This window comes from Artemia sp. Qi Xiang Cuo, chromosome 14 (genome assembly GCF_049724085.1).
Source record: "Artemia sp. Qi Xiang Cuo chromosome 14, ASM4972408v1, whole genome shotgun sequence".
NCBI lineage: Eukaryota > Metazoa > Arthropoda > Branchiopoda > Anostraca > Artemiidae > Artemia > Artemia sp. Qi Xiang Cuo.
In genome coordinates, this window is record NC_142807.1 from 58,695,081 (window position 1) to 58,712,974 (window position 17,894).

The following is a 17,894-nucleotide window of genomic DNA, read 5'->3' on the forward strand; positions in this document are numbered from 1 at the left end:
TATTCCAACTCTTGCATTTCAACGAAAGAAATTCAAAATGAAATTTGAAAAATCAAGAAAATGTAATTGTGACAATGGAAACCACAAACAAACACTTTTGAAATATTCCAACTCTTGCATTTCAACGAAAGAAATTCAAAATTAACTTTTAAAAATTAAGAAAATGTAACTGTGACAAGGTAAACCATAACCAGACACTACTGAAATATTCCAAATCTTGTATTTCAATGAATTAAATTCAAAATTGACTTTCAAAAATTACGAAAATGTAACTGTGACAATGTAACCCACAAGCAAACACTACTGAAATATTCCATCTCTTGCTTTTCAACGAAAGAAATTCAAATTGAACTTTGAAAAATCAAGAAAATGTAACTGTGACAAGGTAAACCACAACCAAACACTACTGAAATATTCCAACTCTTGCATTTCAACTAAATAAATTAAAAATTATCTTTTAAAATTTAATAGAATGTGAATTATAAAATTTAAACCAAAGACAAAGAATAATGAAATAGTCCATAGATTGCATTTAAATTAAAGAAATTAAAAATAAACTTTGAAAAATCAGGAAAATGTAACTTTGACAAGGTAAACCACAACCAAACACTTGCGAAATATTCCAACTCTTGCATTTCAATGAAGGAAATTCAAAATAAACTTTGAAAAATGAGGAGAATGTAACTGTGACATGGTAAACCACAATCAAACACTAGTGAAATATTCCAACTCTTGCATTTCAACTAAAGAAATTAAATATGAACAATGAAAAAGTAATTGACTTTAAATTTTAAAATTTAAAACGAACAAAAAACATACAGAACAAGTAAAAAAAAAGAAATTAAAAGAAATAAAATCAAATTGTAAAAAGAAATAATAATGTGAAGTAACTCAGACAAGTTAAACCACGACCAATCACTACTGACATATTCCAACTATTGCATTTCAATGAAAGAAATTCAAAATGAACTTTGAAAAATAAAGATAATGTAACTGTGACAAAGTAAAATTCAACCAAACACTACTGAAATATTCCAACTCTTGCATTACAACAAAAGAAATTCAAAATGAACTATCAAAAATAATGTAAATTTAACTGTGACATGGTAAACCTCAACCAAACACTAGTGAAATATTCCAACTCTTGCATTTCAACGAAAGAAATTCAAAATTAACTTTGAAAAATTAAGGGAATGTAACTGCGTCAAGGTAAACCGCAACCAAACACTACTGAAATATTCCAACTCTTGAATTTCATCGAAAGAAATTCAAAATAAACTTTGAAAAATCAAGTAAATGTAACTGTGACAAGGTAAACCATCACCATCCATGACTGAAAGAATCCAACTATTGATTTTAAACTTATGAAATTCAAAATGAAGTTCTGAAAATCAAGAAAATTTATTTGTGACAATGTGTACCGCGCCAGACCGCTAGTTAAAAAGTCAATAACATGCTTAAAAACTTCAGACATAATATAAAGCATTTGAAAAATTAAGGGGCTGTAATTCTGACATGGTAAACCGCGATATAACTCTACAGACATAGTAAAACTCTTGAATATCGTTGATAGAAATAAAACTTAGAAAATGAACTAACCGTGAAATGAAACTGTTAAAAAGTAAACCAAAATATCACACTAGTGAAATAGTCCAACTCTTGCATTTCAATGAAAGACATTCAAAATGTACTTTTAAAAATTATGAAAATGTAATTGTGACATGTTAAACCACAATCAAACACTAGTGAAATATTCCATCTCTTGCATTTCAACGAAAGAAATTCAAAATAAACTTTGAAAAAAATCAGACCTTTGGAGGGGGGAGGGGCCGGGGGGAGGGGGTCGTTCTGTGTCTCAATGCACAAAAAAAGTATAAAAAATGGGGAGGGAATGGGAGGGGGGAGGGGGAGGAGGAGGAGGAGGAGGAGGAGGAGGAGGTGGGAGGAGGAGGAGGGGAGGAGATGGGAGGAGGAGGAGGAGGAGGAGGTGGGAGGAGGAGGAGGAGGGATGAGGAGGAGGAGGTGGGAGGAGGAGGAGGAGGTGGGGAGGAGGAGGAGGAGGGGGCCGGGGGAGGGCCTTTGGGGCACAGGGAGGGCCTTTGGGGGTGCCGGTGGCCCTTTGGGAGCTTGGGGGACCTTTGAGTGTCCGGGGGGGCCGTGGGGGGCCGGGGGGACAGTTGGGGACCGGTGGCGGGCCTTTGGGAGCCCGGTGGACCTTTGAGGACCGGGGGCTTCCTTCGGGGTTGGGGTATGAGGATTGGAACCCTTGGGGGTTGGGTTCGAGGACCTCACAACACTGTTCAAATGAAACTTGTGTATTATAACGACCACAGAGTTTCACCATTAAATTCTCTTCTAAAATCTCTTCAAAAATATTCTTTTAAAATGTCTCTATCTGTTTCGCCGAAATAGTTCCATTACCTGTCTAAAACGGTTTCGCCCAAATAATCCCTAAAAGTAATTTCATCGTGTTCCTTTGTTATTGGCATCTCTGTGCTAACGCATTTCAAATTAATAGGAAACCTTCTCGCACGCTAAAACAATTCATCGCTAAGATGTTTCTTGCCTAATTGTTTCCATGGCCTTTTGGTTATTAATATCCTTTGGAGTTCGACCAGTAGAACTGTTCCCGAGGCAAAGACATTAATGACCTGGATCTATTCCTGGAGAAATGTTTCTAGGCGAAAATTTTTAAAGTCTGACAGATGATGTCATTGATTGATTGATCTGTCAAGAAAGGGAAATTAATTTGTTGTTTTTAAGGGGAATTATTGATTCACGATAGGTGAATTGAGGTCGACAGCACAGGTGTTCTGACTCGTGACAGCACCATGTGGTTTATGGCATGCACTTGTCCAAAAACAACAATAATAAATAAATCCCTCAGGCCTAAAGATTAAAGAAGCCTTAATGTTTCATAATTCCCCCTTCGTGAATCAACAATTTCCCCGCCGATTATGTAAATCAAATTCTCAGGTTAAGCTAACCAAACAACAATGAAGCCATGTTTGTTTCATAATTCCCCCATCGTGAAAAAATAATTTCCCCAAGCGATTATGTAAATCACAGAGAAAACAATACATGATGAATATAAATTACATCTACTTTAATCAACAATTTAACCGCCGATTATGTAAATCAAGTTCACAGGTTAGGTTAGCCAAACAACAATGAAGCCATGTTTGTTTCTTAATTCCCCCCTTCGTGAATCAATAATTTCCCCATCGATTATGTAAATCCACGGAAATTCACTTCCCCCTCGAGTCCTAGATCAATAACATTGTTCCCGTTAGAATTCAATGCGCATGTGCATCCTTCGCCCCCCGAGTTATTACACATAGAAACAACAAATAACTCGATCTTGGAAAAAGAGGTCATTGAGCGATTACGTAATCTTTCCCCCTAGGGACTCTATGACCATATTGTTTCATAAGTTCCCACGCTCGTGAATCAATAATTCCCCCATCGATTATGTAAATCATCCCTCGTGTCATTCGCACGTGGCCAAACAACAACAGATCGATTGACCTTGACACACCCACATTAGACTCGATCGATAATCCTTGAAAAAATTATGACCCCCATCGATTATGTAAATCAACCCTCATGTCATTCGCACGTGGCCAAACAACAACAGATCGATTGACCTTGACACACCCATTAGACTCGATCGATAATCCTTGAATAAATTATGTCCCGTCAGCATTAAACTAAATTGTAGATGGCAGCAGGGGTGCGTGACACGAGTCAATAAGGCCCTTCTACTGGCAGCGTGTGTGATCGACAAGACTCCTAATCATAGGGTTTTGATTTGAGCTCCGCTTTTTATTTTGTTATTTTTCCCTATTCGTAAAAGACACAAGTATTAAAAACTATTTATTTTGCGTAAAAATTGGATGTGTGATGTAAAAACTTATATTAGACTAATTTACGTCTGCAAATGGATACAAAATTCGATTAAAAAAATGTTTTGTATGGTTTTTTATTATTAATGTCTGTTGTCTGGAAGAATTTACTTTTAGTCTCAAATAACTGAGGCAGATCTTCCAGAAAAAGTTAAAAGGCTGTCATATTCAGAGTTTTATAGCTTTTCCAAATTCGCTGTCTAAGAAAACAAACAATTTTTGTCATTTTCTCTAGCTTTTCCGCGATAGATATGGTAGATAGGATAAAGGTCCTCCAGAGCTATTGATGGTGCATATGGCGTCGAATTGAAGTTTCAGTTGCTGGGTCCTTTTTTCAGGAGCAGGTAGCAGGCCTGTCACCCAGCGGCGTAGCTCCAGCATTTTTATTGAGGGGAGGGGGGGGGGGTAAAGACGGGTCTATATCCGGATATTCAAGGGGCATGGGTTATATAGTAATTTTTTTTCTCCAAATTATTGGGGGCAACTGCCCATCCCTCCAAGCGACGCCCTGATGTCATCCAACCTTAAGACAGCTGAAATCAAGTCCTGTGCCACAAATCGCCAAGTAGAGCATCAATACATGGTGCTACCACAGTTTGTTAGATATGGTAAAATTTATTTTAAATTTACCTTCTAGGTACAGGGATGAATGACTGGTGGGATGATGGTGGCAATCAAATAGCATTTTGTCGTGGAGGCAAGGGCTTTGTCGCAATTAATAACTCTGGACATGACATGAAGCAGACTCTTCAGGTTAGGGTCTTTCCCTCTTTTCTCTTTTTGAAGGGCAGCCAGTGTGATATAGTATACAGTCTATGTGGAAAACATATTTTAAATCCTCTTTTGGTGGCACATTTTTAATAGAATACATTTGGGGCCGTGCCACTTAACGTGGCTGATAAAGTTACCAGATACATCTTTTAGTGACATCCTTTTGACATTATATGACATTATTAGCCATTTTTCTTGATAAGATATTGACCAATAAAACACAAATTTGGAGGTTGTGCAACTCGACGCGGCTTATTTGAATCGTATACATTAGACCTCTTACTCAAATTTTACTTAACCTGTCATATGCGTAGGCCTCTTAAGTAGCCTCGTGAGTAACCTCATTGGGTAACTCCGTATTCAGCAGTTTTTGGGATTTTCCTAATTGTTTTACGCTGTTTAATCCTTCACAAGGCCATATCCAGGTTTTTTGTTCGGAGGGAGCGGGGGGCTTATGAAAATAACCTTCAAATGTTGTATATGCATTTTTGTTACGTTTTTACCAGTCGGACAATTTATTTTTTGAGGGGGGGGGGGGGTTCAAACCTCCTAACTCTCTCCCCCCCCCCCAATGGATACGATCATGATCCTGCCAGGGTTATTCTACTCTTTTTTTTATCAACAGGATATTTCAGAAATCAGAATGCCACCTAAGATGGACAAGCGTCATTTTGATAGGAAAAACGTCATACTTAGAAAATATACGTTTTTTTATATTTCCTTGCAGCAACTAACCACTCCACTCAAGGAGGCTTTCTTTCATTATAGCCTTAGATAGCTGGATTGAGCCACATTTTTTTGTACAGCCTAATGTTTGAAACAGTCAGCCTGGTACCCAGAACAATTCGTGGGCAATTTCTCTAGAAAACATCTAGTAAATCTTCATCCACTTTTCAGAGAACCCATATTTGACCACTGTCATCACTGTAGCTTCCAATATTCTTATCTTAGTTTGCTGACTTATCTTCCTATTCTTCCAAACTTTTTTTAACTGTGAAAAAAAAAACACCATGAGCCTTGGCTATTCTACTTATAACATCTTCACTGCTCCCACCGGCCTTACTAATAATACTACCAAGGTAAGTGAAGCTGTCCACCTGATCAATATTTTCGTTACTTACTGTCACCTTTATTTCTTCACTTTTTCCTAGCCTTAGTGACATAGTTAATGTTAATGTTTAAGTTTACTCTAGCACCCTGAACTCGCAAAACCTCTAAAACTTCATTCCTTTTGCTCACACTTTCATCTATGATGCGTCAGCATAATCTAAGTCCGGGAGAGTTTTTCCTCCCCATTTGATTCCATGGTCTCCCATTGCCTCCTGTGTCCGCTTAAGAGAAAGTCCATCAAAATGATCCATATAAGGGGGGATAGAACACAACCCTGCTTAACTCCTGATTTAATGAAAACTTTAACTCCTGATTTAATGAATGGACAAAACCTTGCTTAACCCCTCATTTTTTACAAAACAAGCTGCTAACCACATATCCTACCTTAACCACAGCAGTGTTATTCTCGTACATAGCACTAATCATCTTAATGTATTTGCCTGGTATACCATACAAGGATAAAACCTTTGCTAAAGTTCTTCTATCAACAGAATCGAAAGCTTGCTCATAATCTATAAGAAAGTTTCTCTCAAATTCTCATCCTGGAGTCTACCAACATCCTAACTTACTGAGAGGTATGTGAGAGGTATATGAGAGGTATAAATTAACCCTAGGTTTATAAAAGAAGGCAAATAATTATGCGTTTTTATTTATAGCATGTATAGATGGGCGTCTGAATTCTTAGTTTGAGTAAGTGGAATGGCATCAATTTTTTTTCAAACATTTACTAATAAAATGTTGAAAAAAGTGAAAATTCACACCACTCGAGTTAGCCACGGAAATGGAATATAACTTCAATATGACTTCTCGCCTTTTCAATACCAGCCAGTCACAAAATATAGTTATGTTTATGTACGGGGGCTGCATATATTTGTCCATAAAATTGTGTATACTGCTATATATACCGCTGAAGATTTTATACTTATTTTGATACCATACATAACATCCCATATATTCCCACGATTAGTTGTCTATAAATCAAAATTTTTACAGGAGAGTTTTCTTACTTAATGCTAAATCTAAGCCGAATTTCAAATTTTTATTTTTGTGCTCAACAGACTTATCGAGACTTAAACGTTTGAATCGAATATGAAAATTTCAAGATAAAAAAAAGTCAATTAAAAATCTACCACTTCTTGAAAACCTAAGAATTTAAATCACCAATCTATAGGCTGCCTGTCAAGTACAAAAATAACAAACACATAATTTTTTGTTTTTTAAAGGAGTATTTTGAATCATAAACTTAGTTTGAAGCACATACCTACATGCTTCTTTATAGTACAGGAAAATGAGCTCCAAAAAGAGGTCGACCCGAAACAAATTGCAACAGAAATGATTTTTACACCATCTTGTAGAGAAAAAAAAACTGAACAACCGATCCATTTTCGCATAGTCTGAGTCAATGCAAAATAACCGTTTTTTTGGCTTTTAGTGTTATTTTTTTCCGTTATTCGAATAAAAATCGTAATTTTCGTGGATATCGGTTTTTCTTGAACTGAAGTATGATTCTAACCCAAAATAACATGGCGAGACCGAAAACGAAGTCGGATTTAGCGTAAGAAGCACTATACAAAAAGTAACTGTATTTTTTCGCCTAAAAAATCCAATTTTCGTTGTAGCCCGATTTCTTGAATGGAATTGTGGTTCTGAAGTAGAATCACGACCTGAGACCGAAAGTAGAATCAAATAGGTTGTTCACTGAACCAGAAAAAAAATCTTAATCATTAAAGAATGATCTACATCTTTTTAGAAAATAATTAGGGAAAGTGAATTACGAACTGAACTAGTTTTCAGTGGTCAGTATCGTAAATCACACTTAAAACACTCTTCGTATACTATTTAGGGTCAACCAATAGTGTCTAATCTTAACAGTATATTAAATAGAATCAATCTTATAAAAAATACATAATAGAGACTCAGATTCCGACTAGTTTCGCAACTTCTTCATTTGGAATGGATTAACGACTAGGGTTCTAGGTTCTCTTCGTCATTGTCGCTGTCGAGTTTTGGGAAGTTGGAACACATTGTTCCCTTGCAGGTTCTGCATGCTGAAGTACAAACTAAGCCGTTTTTAAAGCAGCTACACCACGCTGAACAACACTGTACACGACAGGAGCACTTCACGATCTTTAGGAACATACGCAGGGCTGGTGGGAGGTCAATTGTTAATGGATACAAGAAGTCATCTTTATTCTTCCATCCCCATTCCTCGGCTTTCAGTTCCGGATCAGGCTCCCCGGTCCATACCTGAACTTGATAAAAAAAACTCTATAGCTATGAAACGTGGCTGCATCAGAAGTTGGTGGCAGATGTTCTGGGTGAACAAAAGAGTTTGCCGTTGTCACTTTCTTTTCAAAAACTTCTCTGCGGAATTTGTTCAAGTTCCCTCCTTTCGACGAACCGTATATGATCAGCAGGGCGTCTTCACCAGCGGTCTTGATTTCCTCCTTCGAAGTGGAATTCTGCATGAACACTGCAGCTGATGTTCGGAAATCATTGTCTTCTATCAGCCTCTTGAGTGCAAGACCGTTTCCCACACCGTGGATTCGCGAAGTAGAGTCACAGCCTAACAGGGCGTGAGCAAAAGGATCAGATGACAAGTATCTTGTCCCAGCTTCTCTTTCAGGGTGTGTATGTCCCATATTCGGGGAGCTTTATTCGACTTTGGCTCAGGTGCGAAGAATAGTTTCTTGCTTGACAAGTCACAGTGGTAGCATAAGAGAACCAATAGATCGGTGTCGTCCCCAACTAAAGCAGTGTCGTGATACCGTGAAGAGGCACCAGCAGCTTCCACAATCGTCACCTGATGCCTGGGAGACAGAGACACCCTTTGCACGGAGATGATCAGCCAAAGCGCAGATAAAACCTGGCTTTGTTTTTCTTGCAAGATAAGAACTCTTCTTTCTTCACCTTGAGCTGCATATCTGCTTTGAAGAAGATCTCAAGGCCAACTGTACGACTCCTCTGCGAGTGAGCCATATCTTTTATGGAAGCCCCACCATGGTAGCCGTCGAAAACGATAGTGGCAGAAGGATACTTTCCAGTCACGTAAGTTGCATAGTGGTCTAGAATCTCCAGGTATCTTTCATTTTTTGTCCATGGAATCCTGTGCAGCGGAGCTCCTCCGTCTAGGATATATCGAGTGCCTTCGAGGCGGGGAAATGAATTCAACTCAAGGGTGCACGCCTGGGCTATGGCCTTCGCAAGTTCTGGTTTGTTCGCAGTCCGGAGGATGCAGGAGTTGTCAAAAAGTGATGCTGGGTAGGAACACAGTTCGTGATGAAAGTACTCAGTTTCCGTAAGATTGATCCTTTTCGCGATTATGATAAACCTCTGAAAAAGAAGAGTCGGGTCTAGTCGTTTGCAGTATCCGCTTTGTCGTTGGGTGGTGGTCATATTGATTTCCAGTTGTTTTAGTCGAAACACAAAGTCAGAGACCCGCTGTCCAGACCTGGCGTCAATGACTTTTAGGCCAACATCTTTGGCAGAATCAACGTTGGCAGACTGATAGGTAGTTAGACCATTTGCTATGCTTCTTAACTGAACATCTCCCTCCAATGGTGAACCCCTTTCCAGAAACTCGATAATCGTCTGCGTATCTTTGCAGTCTCTCAGTTGCATCGGCTCTGACATCTCCTTGTGCTGATCACTTGTAACGTACAGAATTTGTGAGATACGTTCCATCAGAAGGCTTACTGTAGAGCAGACTGGTCGTGACAAAACCCATAAGGACTTCTGAGCCTCTGTCATGCTGCTGCCGTTGGTAAGGCCACCAGAGGTTTTAAGAGAGCGCATAAGCTCCTGTTCAATGACAAGATCTGTGGAGAGTCCAGCCCAGAATCTATCAGATCGTCTTACTACATGCATGCCACTCTGGAAAGCCTGGTAGACCGTAGGATGGGTATCTTGGAGCTTGTCTATTCGCTGGAGATAAAGATGGCATGATTTCCTATAGTGGTTGTGTCCCGCAGCCGCCAGGTAAGGTAACTTGTCTGAGGTAGACTTCAAATGGAGCTCCCATGACCCAGTTCGTTTTCCTCTTACAAACTTTCGTAGAATCGTAACCATGTCCAAATACTGGAACCAAAGCTTTGATGGTCGACACTGAAGCAGTCCTTTTCTCTAGCTGCTGATGAATTCCTGTATTTTTCTATGGAAGTATTGCCTTCTGCAACCTCAACAACTACTTCCTTATTCATCAATTTCTCGTCTAGGTTTCTGAGTTCCACAATTTCTTCGGATTGTAGTCTTGGCTCATCAACACTAGCCTGGTTGTCGGAAAAAACCTCAGAAAGCAGACTGGCGTGTAGCGCAGCGTCAATAAGTAAATGTCCACGTACTACTCTAGTGATCGCTTTTCCGCTGAGAAGGTGGGGACCAGTATTGGGCGCATACACGTGTTCAAGAATATCTCTGAGTCCATACCCATCCATGATGTAACCCATTGCTCCAAGAAAACTCATCATGGTATGGAATCCGCCAATTTTCAGGATGACTTGAAAGTGCATGGCCTGGTGAAGCCGCTTCGACCATTTTCATGGCTTTCCACCTCAAGGGTTGGTCAAAGGTTACGACGGGAGTAAATTGGGAGGACTTCGTCTAATTAATTTCTCAGTCAAATCTTGGGAATAAACTTTGAAATCATTAAAACACTGAGTGATGAATGTGACGATTTTCATTTTTATTGCATTACGTAGCCTTCGAAGTGTCTTATACTAGTGCCTAGCTCAGGTATTTTTACGAACAACCGATCATTTGTTGAATAACAAGTGCCGATTGATTGTCTTTACAAAAATTACCGCAACGCATATTGATGATAGTGAAACTTTTTGTTTTGCACCAGACACCCAATCTGACTACATTTTCTTTGTCAGCTTGTCATTCTGCATCAGAATCAAACTTCATTTCAAGAAAAACGGTCGGATACTAAAATTAGATTTTTTTTCGGAAAACGTAAAAAATCGCATTAAAAGCCAAAAAAACGGTTATTTTGCGTCAACCCACAATATGCGAAAATGGATATGTTGTTCAGTTTTTTTTTCTCTACAAGATGGTGTAAGAATCATTTCTGTTGCAATTTGTTTCGGGTCAAACCTCCATTTGCCTGTACTATTATTAGACTTCTTATTTTTCCGGCGATTTTGGTCTTTATTTGAATATTTTAGGGAATAGAAGAGTAAATACTAACGAAGAGCTCTAAACTAACAGGACTCTATACTGACAGGACTAGCAATAAACAATCACCGGAATATTGAGGTAAACATCGACCGTGTAGTAAATAGATGTGACGGGAGTAGAAAGAGAAAAATATACTTTTTTTTTATAGAATTGTGAATTCTGTAATTTAAGCAAAATATATCAAACTTTAAAAAGTGGAAAGTTACGCTACAATGTTATGAAAATTGAAATTTTGATTCTTAAATTTCTTAGATTTCGTCATAGTTGACACTGTTTATTAAAGCACTATTTTTAAAAAGAAACTGTGATTAATTAATGTTTTATTGCCTATACTTAAAACCCTCTTTTTAAATGTCTTCTATGCATTTCTATCTCTTGGTTCTACGTTTCTTCTTACACCTCTTAAGCAAAATATATCAAACTTTAAAAAGTGGAGATACACTACATTGTTATGAAAATTGAAATTTTGATTTGTAAATTTTTTAGATTTCATCAAAGTTGACACTGTTTCTTAACTTTGTGAATTGTGATGCTTTGTGAATTGTGAATCTTAACTTTGTGAATTGTGAAATTGTGATTAGCTAATGTTTTATTACCTATGCTGAAAACCCTCTTTTTAAATGTCTTCAATGTATTTCTGTTTTGTTGTTCTATTTTCCTTGTTACACCCCTAAACGTACTAATATTTTATATTTGATCTTTTACACATATACGATTATATCTTAATCCTCAGTTCCTGTTATTCATTACCATCATAATTATATGATAATTCTAATAATAATAATTATATAATAATAATAATAATAATATAAATATAATAAATATAATAATAATAATAAAAATAATAATAATAATAATTAAATCATAATTATACGATGCCGTATAGTTAGGCGACATGCTAAATGCTTTGGCCAATACAAATAGTCACAAAGAATGCATGACTCAAAAAGATGGTTCAAGACCAATTTTTTTTTACAACACAAAGCTTCACTCACTCGGTATAGTGGTCGGTAGTGCAAAGGCTAAAAATTATGCAGAAAATATTAAATATTATTTTTTTAGATGGTGAATAGCTTTTTATTCTTTTATGTTGGGGTTGCTCTTATAACTTACTATTTTTTGTATTAATAGTTTTACATCATTTTAATTTCAACAGATTTATTAGAACTTTAACTCTCACCAGATTTTAGATTGAATTTACGACCCTTTCCACTGCCTACCTACGACACATAATTGTCGAGGTCCCCTTTAAGCTGCTCGTATTTCTTTGTTCGCAATTTTATCGGAGCACCCTATTAGGTGCCCCCCTCTAAAAAAAAAAATCCTGGATCCGCCCCTGTTGAGAGTATTGAGCAGTGTTTGATAAAAAAATTTTGACAATGTAAATCGATGATAATTCTTCTAAAAATAAACCTATTCTAAATAAAATTACACTTTGTATTTTGACTAACTCAAATATTTGGGCTTTTATTTCAGACATGCCTTCCAGCTGGAACCTATTGTGATGTAATTAGCGGAAGCAAAAATAATTGCGTCAAAAAAGTCAATGTTGGTAATGATGGAAGGGCTTATGTAGAAATTCTACCATGGGAATATGATGGAATACTAGCAATCCACCAAGGAGTAAGGATTACTTTATAATATTACGAGAACAGATAACCCCATAGACTCAGTATTTTATGTGATTAGAAATATAAACAGACTTTTTTGAGTAACTTCCCAAATCAGGTAAACTAGGTCATTTTGAATTAAATAACAATAGATTTTCGGTATTTGGAACAGAGTTTATTTTCTGCAGATTTCTTATTATCCACTTATAGCTTGCAGCGCCTACAGCCTGCTTGCTAAATTCAAGCAAACATTAAAAGGTAACCTAAACCTAAAATTTTCTATAACTAAACGACAAATTGTAGTAAAAAAACAGTCTATTGCGATAAAAAAGCATTTCCAGGTTTAAAACCATATATTTTATAACCAAACATAGCCCCCTCCTTCGTAATTTGTGCAGTATCCCCATATTTATCGTTTTCATTTTTAAGTCGGGGCTAAAAATGAGTAGAAGTACTAATTGTCCCTTCTAGACCTCTCTTGCCTCAGATTTGCAATTACCCTTCTAAACAGTGGCAAGCGTAAATCATTCTGTAGCTCAGTTTATTACCTTAGAATTTCGTATTATATCTAGTGTGAAGCATTTTTCTTTTATTTCTTTGTGTGTTTAGTTGGCTAATCATTAGACTTAGTCAAATGATCCGTTAACATAGGCTTTTGCAAATGCTTAAAGACAATTTTTATTTTGTGCGACAAGCTTTTTTTGTATTTATTTTTTTTAGGGAAATTTCGACAACAAAAATTTTAATTTTTCTGTCGATTATCGATTAGTGCCAAACATTATTATATTCCCAAAAATTATATGAACATTCTTTATGACGAAGAGAGCAAATAGAAGATCCAAAGAGAAAGGGATCAACCTTCGCTGCAAAAACCTTCTACACATCAGCTCGAGCTTACAAGTATTGCATCAGACACACTGCCGAGTACAGATGCCAGCAGCATTCGCTCAAAAAATATTGTTCGTGCAACTCCAAAAGATCGACAATAGGGCTAACAGAGCAGGTTCAGTCGTTCCCTGCGACTCTCTCCAGTCTGTTAGTGAGAGTTTTGATGTAGCGTCGATGATTATACAAGTATATAAATTTGCTTTCTTCTCCAGAGCTTTCTCGTATTGTGCCTCCATTTGTCTCCATTCTTCCTGAAGAAGTTATCCCTAAAGGTTTATGTACTGACTCTTTGAAAAAAAAATTATAGTCATATAGAACCTCGATAAAGACTAGCGGCAAATCAGATTTCATTTTAGAATAAAACAGAAAATTTTAAAAACCCTGAGAACCAAATGATATATATAGAACAGATTGGGCTGATGAATAGGATTAATTTAGGTGAAATTGTTTGGTTTTAAATCCAAATTCCCCCCCCCCCCAAAAAAAAATATTTGTGAGGAAAAATTTTAACTAAATTTTATATTTTAACAAAATTTTAGTTGTTAGTAAAAGTAATATTGTACCTGGTGGTAGCCCAGTGGATTGGTGCTCTGTTTGGCAATACGAGGCCCAGAGATCGATCCTCTCTGTGGCTCGATCCTTGTTTATATATATATATATATATATATATATATATATATATATATATATATATATATATATATATATATATATATATATATATATATATATATATATATATATATATATATATATATATATATATATATATATATATATATATATATATATATATATATATATATATATATATATATATATATATATATATATATATATATTGTTTTATTTCAGTCACGACTATAGTCTGCAATGACCAAAACAAGAGCTATTAGTTTGAGGATATTTCACCAAAGAAGACACAGAAGCACATTTTCTTTATTACTTTTTGTAGAGCGTGTTTACTTTAGTCAGATTTACTAAATAAAATGATTGAACAGGCTTAAAAGAAAAAGTATTCGTTAATTCCTACCGTTGGATCATATAGATATCATGTTTTTTTTTGCAACGAACTTAGCTGCTTGTGAGACAAGCTGTCAGTATTTCTAGGGTAGGTGACATTTTCTTTTATCTAGTCCAAGAAAAAGAAACACAGGTTGCGTATAGATCTCCCAAGAACATATACCACCTTTGCTGCAATTTTAAACTTACAATGGAACCATTCCCTCCCATAAATATGTTCAAATACATTCGATAGCTATGTCATAAGAAGTCATAGTTTCATCCGGATTGCAGTGGTAGGTAACAACCTATGAAGAGACGATCTCGTCCAATACTAAGAAATATAATAGCCCATAACTCCTTAAAAATAGCGCCAGATCAAAATAAGAAGTACGCAATTAAAACCGCCTTGTCTGAAACCACTATATAGGAAACTTACCGTCCCTTGGCTTGAATAACGAGGAAAATATATTAGCTTGAAAAACAAGAAAAGTGGCTGCAAATATGATATTCTGCATCGACAGCATCTGTTTTTTCTTTCCGTTCTTTCTCCTCCGCTAGCAGGGCACAGAAACATCATAGAGAGCTGTTTAATGGCTCATTTAAAAAACTGATGTATATAAAAACCTTTCGTAGTTAACAAAATTAATTTTTAAAATAGAATCAGTTATTAACGAAAAACTACATTTTTGTATAGCACTGGAGTAGCAAATGTTATAAAATCATCTTGCATATGAAGATCAAAATAGGATTTTGATATTATAAAAAGTATAGATACAGTCTTATAAAATACAGTAATTTTTTAGGGTTTAACCAGAAAATCTGATTTTTCAGTTGAAACTAGAATAATTTTTGAATATATTAAATAGAATAATTTTATTTCATCTCTCCATTCAAAGCTATAATTGATTTCTGGAATCAAACGTTTTTGGCTTAACTTCTAAAGTGAGCATTTCTATACCGTTGTGTTATATTTCAATAGAAAAATTCAAATAAATTTTAATTTAATTTAGTTTTCAGTTCAGAATCGCTAAAGCTATTATTTAAATTGCCAAAATATAATATTAAAGAACGAACAATAGCCCATAAAAAGTGATTATATAAAGAATCAGTATCATTAATTATAAATGGAGATTATGTAAGTTTCATCGGTATCATGGCTGTAGAGATAGCTGTAATTTAGTAAAGAACAAACCATGGCACACATCGGCCTTAGTTAGCTGCCTGATTCTCTGAGGCTTGTCTCTTACTATTCCCAATATAAAAAAGCCTTATGCTTTTTCCTGTTTGTAAGTTTCTCTGATAAACTGCTTCGCATCAATCCTTTATTAAAGAATGAACTATAGCCAATGGTAATTAAAGTATTTAAACAACTTTTAAATAACGCTTCGACTATCATCATCAAGTTTTCTTCACACTTCATCCAAATTCCCTAAAATACCTCGTAAGAGACTTTAGCCCATAGTAAATGAAATATTAAGTGAACATAGCAAATGAAAATAAATGATCATATGCATGATTATGTAACTCACTTGTCTTTTTGACACATCAAGGTTGCAGCAGTTGCTGCAACCAATTATCAATATTAACTTGGACATTGGTATCATGGCTGCAGAGATATCTGAAACCTAGAAAAGAACAAACCACGGGAATATAGTAACTAAAAGTTAATATAATATAAATGTCTTTTGAAAAGGTGCTTTTCTGGGGTACGCTGCCATATTTGACTTACTTAGCTGCTTGATTCTATGAGGTTCGTCTGTTACTACTCCAACTAAGAAAATAATATATTAAAGAATTAACCAAAGGTTATAGCAAGTTATTGTATCGAGGATTGGTATAGTTAATTATAAGTGGGGACTATTTAAGTTTCATCGGTACCTTTATATATTTAAAATTATATATCTCCCATATATTCTGTCCCACTATACTTTACCCCCCCCCCTAATGCAAAAATCTATAGCCCTAATTTATTTCTAAAGTAACGAAGAAACTAACGAAAAAACTGGTGTGTTCTTGAATTTTACACAGCGCAGACTTGAGTGAGTGGCGCAAAATACACAATTACCGAATTTCCTTCCCCCCACGGAAATCAAAAAATTAAAACTCAAATAAAATTCTCAAATTTGGAAAGCCTTCTTTTCCACGGGGTATTTTCTGGGGGGGGGGGGTAATTGCCGGGAGGGTAAACGCCTAGAACCGATCAGTCTATGTGATAAGTGTAGACAATTCCTCTTGAAAATATCTAACAAATGTTCCGTCTTCTGAAGCGCCCGTATTTTGGAATGCCCCATTCGATTAACACCAAAGTTAAATCTGGAGTTTGGTTTACTGATTTAACAGTGATTGGTCTTCAGTTGTTTATCTGACATTAGTGGTACTTTTCTGTTCCATACTTCCCCAAAGGTAAGTGAATCCAATTGTAACTTTTTCCACGAAACAAGTTTTTCAAAGAAAAGTAAAGATCTCCGTTAAACCAAAAATCAGCAAAAATAAAGTCATCATAGAGCAAAAAATAAATTAACCAGCAAAAAATAAAATAAAATATAAATGTTTTTACTTTTATAAATGTAATAAATCAAATAATATTAGGATTTTGATTACTAAATATCAGTAAATGTATATTAAACTGACAATGCACATTCACTTGTATTTTTTTTTCAGTCAAGTGCAAATTATGTTCTGGCCTTGGGAAGGCATAGGGATTTTGAGCCCAACTTATGTTAATTTCTGCTCGTTTTGAGTTTGACTCGGTTACTTATTGTAATGTCTGTTCGTTTTGGGTTTTATTTAATTTATCGATGCTGATTTGTGGTAATTTCACGCTTGGTAGACTATTCGACTTTATTTTTGCTAATTTTTTGTTTAATGGAACTCTTTACTTTTCTTTGAAATACTTATTCTGGGAAGAAATTTCTTTGAACTATTTTCTGTTCGTTTAATATTGACATAGTCTTTTCAGAGAAAAAGAAAATAATACTTTAAATCTTTTCGTTTTTTTTAAGACTTTATAGTTTGGCCTGCTATTTGTATGCCGGAGAAAAATTTCAGTACTTTTTAACAACATACATCCTTTTAAAAATTGGACACAAATAGTAGTGTTTAATTTAGTTTCATACTTCCTCTAGTTGACCTGAAATAGAAAACTTTATACCGTTCGAAAAAAAATCTGTTTACTTCCTTTTATAGCTTGGATACAGTTACGCTATTTTGATTTGGTTAAATTTTAAGAGCAGAAGCTGCCCCGAAAGTTTGAACATAATACCATCAGTCGTTCTTGGGATACTGCTGAGATACCTTATTGGGAATTAGTAATAATACAGTGCATTTTGATTTAATCTTATGGCAACATTCAGTTTTTAAACATAAGGTCAAATGGGAGGAGGGGCGTGAGAGGGGGATTAGTTGCCCTCCAATCACTTTCGACAAT

The 17,894-nt window shown here is 35.7% G+C and overlaps 2 protein-coding genes across 2 annotated transcripts in view; one reads left to right on the forward strand and one right to left on the reverse strand.

Annotated features, from left to right (window-relative positions):
- The window catches only part of LOC148944696 (alpha-amylase 1B-like), a 49,677-nt gene extending 45,198 nt beyond the window's left edge, over positions 1–4,479 (reverse strand). Inside the window, exon 1 of the mRNA XM_089099997.1 lies at positions 4,429–4,479. Within this exon, the coding sequence (XP_088956123.1) occupies positions 4,429–4,479 (51 nt within the window). The remainder of the gene's footprint in view (positions 1–4,428) is intronic.
- Positions 4,480–4,530: 51 nt separating this feature from the next.
- LOC148944697 (alpha-amylase-related protein-like) lies at positions 4,531–14,464 on the forward strand. Its single transcript, XM_089100380.1, has 3 exons — positions 4,531–4,658; positions 12,441–12,587; positions 14,318–14,464. The coding sequence occupies exons 1-3, from the start codon at positions 4,551–4,553 to the stop codon at positions 14,327–14,329; spliced, it is 267 nt and encodes an 88-aa protein (XP_088956506.1). The 5' UTR covers positions 4,531–4,550; the 3' UTR covers positions 14,330–14,464.
- The last annotated feature ends 3,430 nt before the right edge of the window (positions 14,465–17,894 follow it).